Below are 16,503 nucleotides of genomic sequence, written 5' to 3' on the forward strand. Positions count from 1 at the left end.
GTCGATCTTGCACCTGCTAAGATACCCGATACTTTCCCCGCTGCCGACTCCATATCGCCTTGCCGCTATCCGGAGATAGCGACAACTGAGTCCCGTGTGTCCGGGTGCGAAGTCTCTCGCCTGTCCCAGCATGGAACCAAGGCGCGGAGTGGAATTTTGGGATCCCGTGAAGGACGCACGGTGGGACTGTCCCTCCTTCCTGTTAGCGTTGTGATGGAATTCTTTTTATATCAATTGGGAGACCGTGAGATGTTCAATTCTTTCCACTCTGATTGGGGAACGATATTTTATATTTTTCTTACCAATTTTTGGCGAGGTGTTTTCTTCCTGTTTTCTTTCTCTTTTTACTCTTGTTATTCTGTCTGCTCTCTCTCTCATGACTTTGATGAACTTGGAACATGGGTGGTGCTTTATTATTCCTCAAGTCGGCCCCTTGGCGTGTCTAGGTTGCAACGTTTTTGTTTCCAAGGTTGATATTGATTCTTTGAAGGCCGTTTGAAACACGACATGTTTTTTGGGAGCGTTTTATTCGTGAACCTCGTTTTCTCGGGGATGATGGGTGTCCCGCTGCGCTGCGCTTGGGTGTAAGATGTATTATATATAATATAATAATAGCGCAACAGTGCCCTCGCCTCTCTTGCTATGTGAGTGTTCTTGATGGAGTGTTTCTCTTCTCCGTCTGCGTCTATGCCGTGTATGCATTTAACCCTGCTGGCTCAAGAGGAATGGCATGTGGTTACTCTGAATCGAAAGCCTTGCATTCTGGGATGATGTTTACGCCGTTCAGATACATGACCAAGTGTGACGAGGGAGATCAGCCGGCGGTCAGATTGCTCGGCGGCAGATGATTCCCTTTTCTCTTCCTCCTCCTCTTCTCCCTTACATCCAACCGTTGCGGTCTTGAGTAATTTTTTACTCTTGGGTGTAACTTGTGAGGCCCTTAGTTTCGAGATGGATGGTTGATGGTTGTGGCTGGGTGGGCCCTGAAGAGAATTTTGAAAACCGGTTGGGCCTGCGTTTACATTTCAAGTTTCCCTTTTTTTTTCTTTTTCGGGGCAATATTAACTCCAAAATGGCACAGGAAGAAAACGTAACTTCTTCCATTCTTCAAAGTGTTTAGCGAGATGTGGTCGAGGGGGTTTTTGGGGGGGGGCTATTTAGTGACGTCTACTTTGCTTCCTCTTGAAAAGGGAGTTGCGGCACTTCTACTAATTAGCCACTTTACCCTCCCTTGGCCTTGCTATTTTCTTCCCTTGCTCCGAAGCAGGTTTTCCTGAAATATTTTGCTGATTTGAGATTCTTCGAAGTGGGTGTCGAGATTTGTGTGTGGACAGGTAGATGGAGGTGGATATCGCTTCGGAGAGGGTTAGAGATGGCTTGCATGAGCTTTTAAGCAGGATGCTGTACGAGTTGCCATTCTTATTTCGTTCCAGTGCTACTTGCTGGAGAAAGGTAGCAGTGGAACTGGTTGTTTGTTTCGAGTGGTAACCGTGAGGGAGTGGTCATGATATCTAGGCTCGAAGAAGTGCAGGAACGACGCCCAGAATGAATGAACATTGCGCGGCTTCATGAGTGGGAGATGTTACTGGTATGACCTTTCTAGGGTAGATGAGGCTTTTCTTTGAGCTTGGAGGGCTCAGTTTTGCTTTCTTTTGCGTGAAGAATTAGGACTCTTGTTTAGGAAGGATATTGCTGGGGAAACTAGGGTGATGTATGAGTCCATGATGCGGAAGGGATCCTCTGGACAGCCCCATGCCGTTTCCCATGATACACATGCCAAGAACCATTTCGTTTCGGGCGGGTTTGGCGGTTTCTTTAGTCGGGGGCGTCCTTCGTGGGTAGCTCGATCGGACTTCACTAGGTGATCCTCCCGGTCGACAACGATAGAAGTGTGCTGGGTTGGAAGATTCTACGCCTTGAGGAGCGTGTAATGCCCTGGCGCAATACTCACTAGGTCTTTCCTATTTGCTTGTCCTATATGTCTATTTGGTCCCGTATTTCGTGATATTCCCCAGTCCCTTCGAACTCGGCTTGTTTCCAATACTCAGGTATGGGCAGAAAAGGATCTATCGACGGGCAGCCATTGACGCCCGCTTGTCACCAAAGCTGTTCCTTGTGCTCTGATATCGAGTTAGGGATGCTTCTAAGAATCAGATTTCCAGTAGAAATTCTGCCCTTGAGAACCTGTTGAACATCAGCAGCATCCATCTCAGGGATCCAACCTTGCTGAAGAGGGAATATCCATTTGTGCTAGCTAATTTATCTCTTTACAAGTCTGGCCTGGCTCTTCTTCAATCTGGAGGTCAGGAAATAGCTCTCCTGTAGCCTGGCACGGCAGCCATGGAGAACCATCGCTCTTGCCCTATGTTCACCAGCTGCACTTCATGACTCCATCACAAACTAGAATCTTCCACAACTCACCATGGCAACCACTCAAAGGGCTAGAAATGTGAAGAGAGACTTGGAAAGAGTGATCCTTCACAGTCTTCAGCCCTTGAGGTCCCTCATAGTACCTTCCTTTGCCCAATCCTAACCCTAAGAAGAGAGAGTCAAAGATCTTCACATCTGTCATGCCCGCAAAAACTTTCCTTCTCTCCCATCTCCAAAACCAAGTCTGGCACGGAGTCAAGACAGTGTTCTTTTCATCCACAAAAACCTGTTCACATCTCAGAAAATACCACCACGCTTCTATCAATCATGGCACTCGCATTGAAGGGAAAATTCGAAGGCATAGATGCCAGGTAAGTTCCACAGGCCATATCCTCCCAAATCAGTTTTCATGCAACTGCTCTCTTGTCAAAAGTGCGACAAACCTGACTTCGATAGCAGTGCGGACTATGAATTGAGTGAGATGTTCGTAAACAGCGGACTCTGCGTAGTCTGCAAGAACCCAAGAGCCCGCGCTTGCCCCGGCTGTGAGCTGGATGACCATAAAGGGCCCCAGTACTACTGTATGCCCCAGTCTTTCCCTCTCGACAACAAAGGCCATCGACACGTTTGCGAGTGGGCCTACATGAGGCTCTACCTCGCCCGGGCCGCGTACGTGTGCAAGGCCATGGTTCTCCAGGGTCGGCTGGGGTGGGCCCATGACCACACTGACAATGTGGCTGCCGAGGTCCATCATGCAGATTCGATCTTGTGGCCCCCCCTCGGCCGCATCCAATATCCCGGCCCCTTCAAAATGAGCCTTTTGGAAAGGGCTGAGAGCGATTTACATCTGCTGTATGCGCCATTCTTCTGGCAGCTCATGGCTTGTAAGTTTTCATCCCCCTTCACCACACCATTTTCCAGGGAGGGGAGAGAGGGAGACTGAAGTGCCTGGATTGGGACGACGAAAAGAATGGGTGGCTAATCTTTGTATGAGAAGGCTTTCCTATCCGATCCATCGAAATCATCCACTTCGACGTCAACGATGCCAGCGTCCTCAAGTCCGAGAGAACGCTTGACTGGATTCCCACCAAGCACGTCGTATACAAGCTGGTCACAGACACCAAACCCAGCAAGACGTTGGCTTTCGATCCCGTTGGCTTGCGTGCTACCTGGACCACCACGGTACAGGACTGGGATGTGTACGAGGACCGAAAGATTCTCTCCATCGTCAAGCGAGAGCCCTGGGTCCAGGACATTGCCCAATTCGTCTTGAAACTCGGTCCGGGCCGTGACTTCCGTGAACAATTCCAGGAAGCCATGGACGTGGACTACGACGGTGTGTACCCCGACCTTGTGCGGGCTTGGGTCATTTCCCGAATCGGATGCCTGTCAGAGCTCTAGGGAGGCTCCATGGCAAACCTCGGCATCATGAGCGCGGAAAGGTTCACCAAGGGATACAGGAAGTATATGAAGATCTTCGATGCCTATTGCGGCGCGTATACACTCACCTCGCCCCTTTACCACGAGTGGCTGGACAGCCACCTGGCCGGCTGGCTCGACCTGATCGTCGAGCAGATTTGCTACAAGCCCAAGGAGGGCGAGCGTTGCGCTCCCAATTGTACGGGCTGTATCCGATGCACTTTTCCCTTGGCCCACAGGATCTGCCGTGCTACGGGTATACCCAAGGCCATGATTCATCCCCATAACCTGGTTCCTAGCCCATGTGTCATGCAGGACCGCAACAGGGGTTCGTCGTCTGGACCCTGCACTTGCGTGATGCCGCGCACGGGGAAGGGCAAGCGCAAGCTCTATCACTGTGGACATGAGTGAGGGTTCAAAGCACGATGCCTGCCGAACGGTGCAGATATGAGCGGATAGGCCAATGTTTGGTCAAGGCCAAGTCGAGTCGAGGGGGGTTGCCTGTTTGATGGGTTCAAAAGTCCTTCACCTTCGATGAGGGCTCTTTTCATTTTTGTTTCTTCTTCAGGTTCCATTTGAGATACTGAATGCGTTTCGCTCTTCTCTGGTTTCGCAATGGCGGTAGAGGCACGCAAATTCCCATCTGGCTGGGCTCCATCACCGAACTTCGTCTTGGCTCGTGAGGGAATTGGAATCACCCCATCGAAACTAGGTTATATAGAGCAAAGTCATGGACCGTTAGTTTGATATCGGCTTCCTTTAGCTCCAGCCCATTGTAGAGGCTGTATACAATCGAGCACCGTTTATAATCTAACCGCAAGGGGTGTACAACATCAAAGCTGTGAAAAGCGTAGGCTCTACTAAGAGCGCCCTAAAAAGACACTAGATGTAAATGCTATGTAGGCTCCCGAGTGTATCACAAGAAACATGAAGTGCTGGTGCCTTCTGAAGCGTAATCTCCGCTCCGGAGAATCGCTATTAGAAAATCAAGAGACGCTGTGCTACCGGAGAAAGTCACACACCACTGGCACAGCAGTAGGCACCTCGCCGGAGATGGAAGGTGTATCAACCTGAGGCTGGGATGCTACGTGCATCCTCGTTCTCAAGATACCAAGCTGGATATCGGGACCTGCGTTGTCATGTCTCTCGCTTGAGGAGCATGTTTGTAGGAAATACTGACGGGTACGGGCGGCTCAAAGCTTCAAATAACTCGTACTATCCTGACTATTTTGAAGATGGTTCTGTTTGCCGTTTTGAAGCTATCTGTCTTGGGTTTGATCTTCCTTTTCTTTTTGCTTTCTTCTTCTTCGGGACAGACGAGCCGCTTATTGGGATGACAAAGGCAACGTGGTTCACTTTGTGCTACTGAGATGGAAAGGGAAAGGGAAATCCAAGTGTTGCGCCTGTTGCACCGCTTTAACTCGACGGCAGCATGGTGGGCTTGGGTTCTCTCCAAGCCCTGCTGCGGCCTGCCGCTGTGCTTCCGCGTTTAAGACATTGTTCGTCAGCAGCGGACCCACGAGCTGAGATGTGCGGCGCTGCAGGAGGGCGATAAGAAAGATGGATGGATCGACTGGTTCTTGATCACTTGATGCAAGTGCAAAGGCTTGGGACATGGCGGATGGAAACACAAGACAATGATGGACAGAGGCAACATCTGATATGATGTGTGAAGTACCTCGTAAGCTGTGATTCTCGTGGGGTCACTTGAGGTACCGAGGTATTGAGGTATCTTACGTTGTCTGGTTTGAGTGGTTGGCATCTCGCATGCAAGGAAGGAAGCTCTTGGGGTTGGAACGTTGGATATTCCTTCTTCCCGATGCCAAGGGGATGGATACAAACCATACAGGTGCCGGAAACCCTGTTAGCGGGGCGGCAGGGCTGGCAAGATACCCTCCTAAGGTAGGGATGGCAGGTCGAGAGAAGACCTCTGATCTTTTTCGCCTCTGGTTTCTCATGCGGTCAGCTTGTGCATCTCGTCTCGGTTCGGAGCATGCTGCAGGAGTCACTTGGAAGGGATGGAGGCACGTTCCAGGATTGAGGCGGTGGGGGCTTGGAGAGCGGGGAATCGACATCGAGTCGTTTTCGTCGTTGCAGGAGGAGGGTAATATGGGTCTGTTCAGGCTTGGTGATGGGGCATTAGATGAGGCAGTGCAGTGCAGAGAGGACGCCGGTCTAGACAAGATGGCTTGGTTCGATGTGCGGTTGATGAAGCAAGAGATCGGCCCGTGCTGTGTCTACCAACATCAATACCTATTCGGATGGGTCATTTATGATAAGCTTAGTAGTAGATACTGAGCACTCTCGAGTTTCTCGGTCCGCCCGTGGGATACGAAATCAATACAAACTGAAAGAAGTGGTCATACTCGGTGGTGGCGCAACTCTCACCAACCGAAGCCAGGGGTCATGCCACGGCGGATGAGGGCAGCAGCAGCTTTAGCGGCCGACCCCGCTTTTAGCGCTCGGGCCGAGGCCGCCAGGCCTACACTGCACTACCTGGAAGCTGCACACTATGCCCAATGCTGGTGCTAAGAACGCAGGGTGGCACCCCCTAATGGCACTATTAACTTCGTCGCAGCCCGCTGGGTGAAACACACGGAGCCTGTGCCGTTGGAGGCCACCTGGTGCTTTCTTCAAGACTGGACCCTGGACCGGGGACCATCCGTCCGTTGCCTTCGTAAACTAGATTAGGTCCATGCCTTTGTCGTTGATTTTGGTCAAGCAGAGAATAGAGTCGAGTGAGGAAACGAACGATCAATATCGTGAGGACAGGGGACTCTAACCTCAATACTTCATGTACTTGACCATTTCTTGATGGGCAAAGTAGAGGTACATGAATCAACTGTCAAGTACTTTCGTCCTTGAGCTCTAGAATTCTCCCTAGGGCTGGGAACTCCTTCCAAGATTGTCCGGGGCTGGTAGCACCAAGTTCTGCAGCGTACACGTGACTCAGGGGACTCTGGACACTGTGACACCTGAAGAATCAATTCCCTTTCCAGGTTTTGTGCAAGCTCATGCGGTTGAGTCTTAAGTGACTCGCCTATCAGCGATGTCTGTCCACTGCCCATCCACTTCCTATTCCCCTTTGTGACTGGTGCAGGTAAACGTCCCCTGTAGAGGGGCAGATGACAGCACGGACTCATCATCATCGAACGAAAACAGTGAGGCCCCAAGTTCAGCCTCCTGATTTCCCAAACTAACCTCCTCTGCTTGATGGCTTGGGGAAGAGGAAGAGACACTCTGCAGGCTCCCATTTGAGCCAAGCCAAACTCTCCCGCTTTTACGAAGCACGTCGTCATCGCCTTTCTCCGCTCAAGCACCCGAATATCCTTGAAAGAGCTGCTGGTTCATCTCTTGTCAATCTCCTGGTGTCACAACCACGACACCGCTTGTTCTCAAACTAAGCTACGACCTTGCCCGTCGAATAATCCTTGCCCGGTCTGGACTCTCGCTTCCCCTCCTGATAATAAATCGGCCTCGTAGGACCGGTTCGACCAAGCTGCGAGTTGTGCTGGATCGACCAACAGAGGCTTGGTAGGCTCTATTACCTCGTCCTCCTAGGACTGTGACCCCAGCGACCGAACGAGCGACTGTTGGCCTGGCCTGGCCCTGTCACGTATGGGTCTCGTCCCCGCCGACCGCCCTTGTTATTATTGTTCTCGCGTCTTGACAACCGGCGACTCCTCTCGTCCACGACACGAAAACCGCTGTACCTCTCGTCAATATCGTGATTCCCTTGACTGCTCTTCTCATCTCCTCGCGAGACTTGCCGGTGTCATCACCGCCATCGTGAAGGAGATCAAAGAGAAGTAACACGGAGAGCCACCATAAAGTCCGTTCCCCTTCTCCTATTCCTTCATGTTCTCATCTGCTGGTGCTGCTGCTGTATACGTCCCACTCGAGAACTTTTGGTTGGACAATCAGTTCAAATCGAGCTTCTCCCATTCCTGTTCCGTCAATCCATTTTTCCCCGGTCCTATACCCATATTTCCTCCCCCCCTGGTCGGCAGTGCCTTATACCTGAACTTCCTGCCCAATCCTCCCGATTGTCTAGCCACCTGTCACTCCTGCGAGGCAAAAACCGGGACGACAATCTGATCCTCTCGTGTCTACTTTCGCCCCGGACCCAACTTATACTGACTGACAACTTCCGTTGGTTCATTCAGGGCGAACAACGAACAAAAAAACCCAGGTCCCTCCCGAAACAACGCACAATTTCAGAAGCGTAAGAAAAAGGGAGAAAAAAATTAATGCGAGTGGCTGCATCTGGAGTTATGCAGTCCTTGTTGAAACCCAATCATAGCTAGATGCATGCACGAGAACCGTCCACTCACGGCTGTCCAGCTGTTCATCCTGCCGCCAAAATAGGCCTGAAGTCGATACCACACGCCCCCTTTCGATAATAAATCGCAGCCCGATCAAAACGGAATCCTGTCCAACCCGTCTCTGAATGTTGAGGCTGACTAAGGGATTCCAATGGCTTTTCCCGACGGCGATGAGCTCGATAGGCGGTCCAGCCGAAGACGGCATCATCGAATGCCTTCCCCACCAGGAGAGAATGATTGGAGTGCAGGCAGTGGCTATCGCCATCATTCCGCGCCGTACAGGGATCGAACTGCCAAACGAGAAAAGATAGAAAGCAGTGACGCCAGGCCTCAAGCTTCTTCGTCCCGTCGACGCAGCAACCAGCTACCCGCCCCGCCGCCGTCCACCAGGCCCAACGCTGTCATGTCCCTCTCCCGTCGCCCTTCTGCTCCAGACAGGAAAAGGCGGGATCCCCCGATTCTCCACGACCACCACACTTCAGGCACGGATAGTCGTAGAAGTTCTAGAAAAGATTATATGGCAGCCTCGCCTCGTTATTTCGCCTCGACACCAGGATCTAAACAATCCTCGCACACCTCCGTCTCCGACTCCGATCGAGAATCCGCATGGACACCTTCGAGCCAAGACGACGATCACGACCCCCGCCGCAGCGACTCTCGACGTTCCCCGAGAAGGGCCACTCGGCACCATCGCCGGACACTACCTAGCGAGTCGAGATACTCGAGAAAGTCGAAAGTACCCTTGGTACCGGAGGTAGAAGAGAACGACGACGACTCTGACGACTCCACCGAAGAAGAAGACGAAGAAGACGATTCGGAAGAAGAAGAAACTGACGAAGAGGACTCGGACGAAGAAACAGAAGAAGACGAAGACGAGGAAGGAGAATCAAGGCACGTCTCAACACACAGATCTAGATCCAGAGTCGGGAGGCGTGGCGACTGGCCCGGTGAAGGGATCCGTCGACGCTCACCATCCAAACTTCGGAGTACACCGCCTCAGATCCGCCATCGTTTCCCCGACCCCCCTCTATCCGAAGATCCCTTGGCCGCTTATCCCACTTCGAGAAGGTCTGCAAGTCCCAAGCCATTTGTTAAGAGCTTCCTGGCTCGGTCGTGGTATTACTGGGTTGGCGGATCTTTTTGTTTGCTAACCCCAGATTAGGTCTTGGAGAAGGGGTCACGGTTCGGACATTGTCCATGTCAAACCTAAATCTATTCGGAGGTCCAATACACACGGCGGCTATCATACACCTGCTAGCCTCACGACATCCCCAAGACGGTCATCTCTGTTTGACCCTTTTTCTCGAGATTCTCACGGATACGAACGATCCGATAAACTGTGGGTCTTTCTTCCTTGTTCACTTTTTGTAGTCACGATCGTCAACCTCGAAAATTGCCCACTCCCCTGGCCACATCCACTTGCTTCATTCAGCTCGCTGACATGTTGGCTCTACTTGTTTCGTCCACCCACGTTCTAGGGCGAATTGTGCTATTTGTTTCGACGAATTGCCTACTGGCAAGACTGCCAAGCTAAAGTGCGGACATCGAGTGTGTTACGGATGCTTGAAGCAAAACTTCAAGCTCTCCGTTACAGACTCGCAACACATGCCTCCCAAGTGCTGTGACAAGATTATCCCGTTGAAGCACGTGGACCACTTATTCGACTCGGATTTTAAGCACGTTTGGAACCACAAATTCGTGGAACATTCGACGAAAAATCGACTTTATTGCCCTTCGAGGAAGTGTGGCACCCCGATCAAACCGGAGCACATCTCCAGAGAATCCGGACGCAAAGTCGGACGGTGCCCCCGGTGCAATACAAAGGTTTGTGTTACCTGCAGCGGCAAGTGGCACTCTTCGCGAGACTGCCCTCTCGACGAAACGACAAACAAGTTTCTGCAGCAGGCCAAGGAACAGGGCTGGCAGCGCTGCTACAGGTGTAGGGCGATGGTTGAGCTGAAGGAGGGCTGCGACCACATGACATGGTAAGATCCGAACCTATCATTGAGCTCAAGGCTGTTCCCTCTCATGCAAGCCACCTCACCACCGCCCTTATTTATCCCGCACACTTTACCGCTTTCACTTCCCGCCCCCCTTTTTTTCATCCGCATTTTTCAAGGGGTTGAGAAAAAAAAAAAAAAAAGGAAGGGAAAGAAGAGAAGACACCACCCTCCCTCTCCAACTAACATGTGTGACATGATCCCATCTATTTATACCAAGTGCTAACCTCTCATTCCCCCCCAGTCGATGTGGTGCCCAGTTTTGTATGATATGCGGTGAAAAGTGGAACACTTGCGACTGTGCTTTCTTCAACAATGACCCGATAGAGCCCTATGACGATTTTGACCCTGTTCCCGTCCCCACACTAGCTAGATCAGAGACATTCCCCATGACGCCTACTTACCGAAATGGCTCCTCTCGATTCGTGCCACCTATGACGGCACCGCCGCTAGGGCGACGAGGAGCAAGTGATTTGGATGACGAGGTGTTTGGGCACTCGGTGCACTCGGCACACGAGTACAGAGAGCGAGACTTGGCTGCGCGATTCGAGAGGCACTCGACCCCTCGAGATCATCGCTACCGAGAGCGTTCCCATTCCCATCTGCGTCCGCGTGACGCATTTGAAGATAATCATCGGGTAATGATGGAGGATGAGCATGACGATGACGACGATGATGACGGTTACGATTATGACGATGACGATGACTATAGAGGGCTCGCCGGTGTCGACGAGGCGCTTGCTATCAGCCCCAGGAGGAGGAGAAGGGTCGGTGGTGGTGCTGGTGCTGGTGGCGGCGGCGGCGGCGGTGGGGGGGATGACTACATGAGAGGAGGGACGGTTGTTCCGCCAGCTCCCCCCACCGTTCCCCATGGATATGAAGCACCCGGCGTCCCGCATGGATTTGACCGAAGTACCAGGACGGCGGCAGACTACATTTCCGACGTCAGCAAGGCGCGAGGCGTCAGGGGGTCCTCGATGGAAAGACGTCTCGCAGATAGATTCTCCCCTCAGCGGGGCGTCCCGCACCCGCAGCTCCAGCCTCTCCACCATATGCCCCCTCACATCCATCAGCAACACCCGCCATCCCCCTTGTCCCCTTTGATGCCGATGGGCGGTCCGCACGGCCACGGCCACGGCCCTCTTCCACCCCATGTACCAATGATGCCCCCGCCCGTGCCTGCCGTTCCTACGCTAATGAGGCGGCATACAGGGGACGAGGACGCTTTCAACATGGGACGAGGGGCACGCGCCCCCGAGAGGGCCGGTCCCGGCCGATCGTCGCGGCACGAGTACCCCGAAGAGGCTATGATGCACGCGCCGATGACGCATAGGCGGCGGCATTCGGATGACGGAGTGACACCGAGATCTACGATGGCGGGGTTGACGGGCGCGGGTCGGGGGATGAATCGGGTGTATGAGTGGAGGAATTACGTTGAGCCTGGGCTTCCAGGATCGGCGGAAGAATCTATGGCGCCGGCTCCCACGCCGACTCGCCAGCGGTTACACTACTAGCACGCAAGATTATTCGATATTTTCGTGTTTCATTTTTCTCCGTTTCATTGTTTCTTTTTTTTACATTTTTCCGACATTTATTTACTTTGTATGTCACTCTGGTATGGGATGGACGTTTTATTTTCTATCAAAGGTGATGTGAAAGAAACAAACCTAACTCATGTTCGGAAAACACCAGACATTCCTTCTCTTGTCTTATCTACCTTTCTCTCACTTCTCGCTCTTTAGGCATCTGTTGAGATTTTCTGTATAAACGACAATTTTGAAGGCGGTGTTGCCCCGTACGTATCGAATAATATCTATGGTTTTTTTTTTTTTTTTTTAGTAATATTGATGCTTGATCCTTTGGTTTCCGTTTTGCAACCGTGTCTTGCGACCGAAATCCTTGGTCCTGAATCCTGTTCGTGAAATGGGAAATAGGAACTAGGAAATAGGAGCGCGGCATTGCGCAGCAGAGGAGCTAGCTCAATATCGGCTCCTTTTGGGATTCCGGATCATTACCAATTATCCAGAACATGGATTCTGCCTCGTCCTAATCTCTTTTCCTTCCGCGGGTTACTCCTGTGTCAACTTGGCCTCTTCTCTCCCCACAGCGATCTCAATACTTTTTGCTGGGGGAGGGCTTATTTGATCGGGATATTGATGATTTGTTTCTTTAAATAGATTGGCGAAGTGGGGAGCTTTCCCTTGTCTTGGGAACCCGGGAACTAAGCGTCTTAAGACCGAGGTAATTGTGGGAATGTCTTGCAAGCCAGATCCCGGACATGTTTGACGACAATTGTACTACTTTTGACGTTTTAGTCTGCCAAGAAGAGCCCAGAGTCGCGTTGAACTCAACAATCTTACTTCAGTCGGGACAATAAGACACAGCAACACAGCGACGACATATCGCCTAGACCATGGGGGAAAGCGCCGAGTGACCCCGAAAAAAATCAGGTTGAATTTTTAAAAAAGGGATTAGACTGACACCAGGTGGATTCGATCGATTTGCTTCTTATGTTCTGATGTTTTTTGGCTCGAAAAAAAACGGATCATTTTTAAATTGGAAGGGATGTGGCAGTGCGGAACCTGTTGTAGATGTCTTCATAACTTCGTAATTGCGCTCCGCCGGAGGATTCGTCTTTTTAGTTCGAAGAGCAGGGCTTTGACAGCAGTTAGTATTCCGCGCTATGCTGGGATTCGAGAAAAGGAAGAAGACGTGACCGATTTCGCGGGTTCTTGTAATATCGTCGGGGCGGAGGAGGGATTTCGGCCGCTTGCAGGGGCTGTTTCTTTTATTATTCCTTGCTTATGGCTCTTAGCTTCGGATCGGCTTCGGGGTCCCTGTTACTATTATCTCTATTCTCTGTCACTTTTTGTTAGTCCCAAACCTGCGAGCCGGATCTATTGTCTCAAAGATGATATCAAAATGAAGAATGAATCTGTTCTCGCAATGGATCTCAAGCTTCGAATAATACCAAAAGCGCGACTAGAGCTCCTTCGACTCCCATCTTGTCCATCCACACCGCAAACATGTCCGGACATCGCATACTTTACGAGGACTCTCCCACGACGATATACTGGGATGCCACACGCCCGACGGCACCTCCCCCTCGGACGGCGACGCCTCCGTCGCCTGCCCGGTCACCGTCCGCCTTCACGGTCTCTCCTCTTTCAACACGGGGGCCGGTATTACCCAGCGTGAGAAGGAAACCACTCGAGCAAAGGAGACCGAATCAGTCGACTGCGGGGTACTATGAGGATCCGGAGAGAGAGGCCATCGAACTCCGGGAGGCGGCAGCCGCTGGGGTGCCGTTCCTGAATATAGAGGAGGCACTTTACACGGAGCCCGTGAATAGAACGAGCGGAAATCCTTGGGAAGAGCGTGCTACACAAGCCAGCCGCGAGTGGGGGGTTCTAAAAGAGGAGGGCGTTAGGAGGACAGATACGGCGGATACAGGGGTGGGCACGAACGATGAAGAGTCTGGGTTGGGTGTTAATTGGAAGCCGAGATATCTCACAAGGAGAATAGTAGCGTCGTTTGCCGCCGTGTTTGTTGTGCTCGTCATCATTGTCGAGGCCCTCGCCGGAGTTGACCGGGAAAGCAGCGGACTCGGCTATCCAAACGGGGGAGTGTCAGTGCTATGGACATACGGCCCACCAGCTAGTAAGTTAGGGGGTGTCGTGCGGACTTCGAAGGGATTTCCTCGTGTCTTTTTTTTCCCCTTTTCGGCTAACCGTTGTCTTCCTAGTCCTTACGGTCATAGCAGCGCTCTGGAGCCGAGTCGAATTCCAAACCCGACGATTCCTCCCCTGGATCCACCTCGCCGGAGAGAAGAGCGGACCCCGCGACGCATCAGAAACCTTGCTCCTCGATTACAATAGCACGGGAATGCTGAAAACCCTCTTCCTGTCTGCCAAGCGGAAACACTTCCTTGTCACAGCATCGATAATAACGCGTATCCTCCTTATATTGCAGATTGTCCTCTCGACCGGCTTCTTCGCCATCCAGGAGTCGAGGACAGAAGTCGACGGAGTGGCTTCCGTGCTTCGCCGCTTCATCCTACATTCCCAGCTTCGCTTCGGCGACAACCAACCAGCCGTGATAACCGTTACTGCGGTTGAAGAAAAAAGACTGCGGGTATCGCCGGGTGTTGCGCACGCGATGGCCGTGTTTTTTGTGATATCTGCTCTCTTAACAAGCTGGATGGTGTTCTTGGTTCCGACGCAGGGCATTGCGCCGAGGAATCCAAACTCCCTAGCGTCGATGGCGACTCTACTTTCGAATAGTCCGGGTATCTTGGGCAGGCTTCGAGACGTCGACCATGATAATGCAGGAGCCGTCGCGGGCAGGTTTGAGGGGTTGTTTTACACCAAGGTGGAAAGGTATACGACGGATCCCCCACACATGGCGAGATTCATAATCCGTTGCGTGGCCGACAGAAGACCTTCCTCACAGAAAAGGAGGGAGGCCAAACAGGCCGACGCATTCGCCGTAAGAGATACTTACAGCCCGTTAGTTCTGCGTCCCGGCACGCGCATGGTCACCATGGCCCTCACCATCGGCCTGGCGGTGGCGTTATGGGGCACCCTCTCCCACTCGAACAAATACCGGGGGCTCGCCGAGGTGGGACTTACGCAAGCGCAAGTTGCCGCATGGACGATATTTCCCGCCGCCATTTTCATGTCTTTGACACTTTATATCTGGGCCGTGGATTCCGAATCTCGGTTCACGGCGCCGTTTTTGGATATTTTTAGGGGGTCCAACTTCTCGCGTGGTATGGCCACGACGTACATGGATGAAATCGCTCCCGTGACGTTATGCAAGGCTGCCAGACGGAAAAGCTGGAGCGTGCTGGTGACTACGACAGCGATGCTTCTCGTCACGTTTGCGCCCATTCTAGCCGCGGGGCTGTTCTCTCCGGAGAGTGTTGAGCAGCAGATAGCCGTCCAGATACCACCAAGGGAGGTCATCTCTGGTGGGGTAGACGTCGAGGTGGTTAATGAAGCGAGTGTGGTGGCGAATTCAATACTAAGCCATTATAACACATCGTATCCGGCTTGGATATATGAGCATGTTGTGATCTCCGGGTCCGAACCCACCAGTGGAGACTTGTCGGAGGAAGACAGGATACAAGTGAGCCTCCCAGCTGTTCAGGTCGAACTTACATGTAAGCGTCTCATGGCCAGTTCTGGAGAGCTGTCCGATATCGAGTGCGAGCTTCTAGAACCTAGAGGAGATGAGCTCCTCCGCGCCAACAACGGCACCTCATCCATCACGTCAACCATCGCAAAACGGTACGCGCTCATCCGCGCCCAAACCCTTTCGGCCTCCTCCTCCCCAACGGCGCTCGCAGACGAGGGACAGCAGGAGCGATCCAGAAGAGCGGAAGTTATACACACGCCCTTCTCCTCCCTTCGGCTTGTGCAGAAGCCCGTGCCGACGTATATTCTAGGAACCTTGCTGACGGCGACGTTCCTGCTCTCAGTGGTCGGTCTGTGGCTGGAGCCGAAGGGGGTTTCGCTGCCGGCGCGTTGTTGTCCGGGGAGCGTTGCTGGTGCTGCGGGGATGCTTGATTCGTGGGGGGTGTTTGAGAGGATTCCGGTAGGTGGAGAGTGGATGGATGAGGAGCAGCTAGAGGGGCTTTTCATGGATGGGTGAGAAGAGGACGGTGGTGGAAGTAATGTAGGAGAAGGATATTATGGACTTCAAAGAAGCAAGGGGAAGAAGCGATATTTTGTACTTGGATCATTTGACAGGTTTCGGCGTTCTCGGCGTTGGAGAGGTTCACAAACGGGAGGCATGAGAGGCGTTTCGAGTGAAGTCATTGAGCGTGACCGAGGCATTGACCACTCGGCTATATTTGATACAATTTTCCTCTAATTATCTTACAATTTGATCTTCTAGAGCTCCTGGACACAATTATCATTCGTGATGCTATTCGAGGTGCCTCAGAGATGAGAGGTCAACTTCGCTTGGGGCCAATCAAGTGAGCTTGGTATAGCAAGATAGAAGAGTAACTTCCATCAAGTGACGGGCGCATGGTTTAGTGGTATAATTCCTCTTTAGCATAGAGGCGGTCCCCGGTTCGATTCCGGGTGCGTCCATCTTTTTTTCCTCTTGCCTTCTCTGTATTTTTCTATTTGTTTTCTTTTTTTTTTTTCTTTTCTCAGTTATTATATTCTGCAAATAATTCATGTCATTTTCTTAGGATATTTCTCTCTTCTTTTCACTAGTCAATTGAATCGAAATCATTGTCTGGAATCATCATGATTAAAGCTGTCGGCTTCTCCCTCCTCCCCTGCTCCTTCCAGCATTACGTCGATCGTGATTGGTCTCGGTATCGGCAAATCGTAAACCCGCCCCGAGCTCCTTCGGTCCAGTCGCGGGAATCC

The 16,503-nt window shown here is 52.0% G+C and overlaps 3 protein-coding genes across 3 annotated transcripts; all 3 read left to right on the top strand.

Annotated features, from left to right (window-relative positions):
• Positions 1–2,697: 2,697 nt before the first annotated feature.
• SAPIO_CDS7109 (uncharacterized protein) lies at positions 2,698–4,200 on the top strand (the record flags this gene model as incomplete). The annotated part of the gene is made up of 4 exons (XM_016789031.1): positions 2,698–2,741; positions 2,827–3,254; positions 3,368–3,706; positions 3,776–4,200. The coding sequence occupies 4 exons, from the start codon at positions 2,698–2,700 to the stop codon at positions 4,198–4,200; spliced, it is 1,236 nt and encodes a 411-aa protein (XP_016640858.1).
• A 4,317-nt stretch (positions 4,201–8,517) lies between these two features.
• On the top strand, positions 8,518–11,628 carry SAPIO_CDS7110 (uncharacterized protein; the record flags this gene model as incomplete). The annotated part of the gene is made up of 3 exons (XM_016789032.1): positions 8,518–9,182; positions 9,956–10,099; positions 10,359–11,628. 3 exons carry the CDS (start codon positions 8,518–8,520, stop codon positions 11,626–11,628), a joined length of 2,079 nt encoding a protein of 692 aa, XP_016640859.1.
• A 1,512-nt stretch (positions 11,629–13,140) lies between these two features.
• On the top strand, positions 13,141–15,769 carry SAPIO_CDS7111 (uncharacterized protein; the record flags this gene model as incomplete). Its single annotated transcript, XM_016789033.1, has 2 exons — positions 13,141–13,774; positions 13,860–15,769. The coding sequence occupies 2 exons, from the start codon at positions 13,141–13,143 to the stop codon at positions 15,767–15,769; spliced, it is 2,544 nt and encodes an 847-aa protein (XP_016640860.1).
• Positions 15,770–16,503: the final 734 nt, after the last annotated feature.

The sequence above is a fragment of the Scedosporium apiospermum genome, assembly GCF_000732125.1.
Source record: "Scedosporium apiospermum strain IHEM 14462 chromosome Unknown SEQ_SAPIO_0110, whole genome shotgun sequence".
Lineage (NCBI taxonomy): Eukaryota > Fungi > Ascomycota > Sordariomycetes > Microascales > Microascaceae > Scedosporium > Scedosporium apiospermum.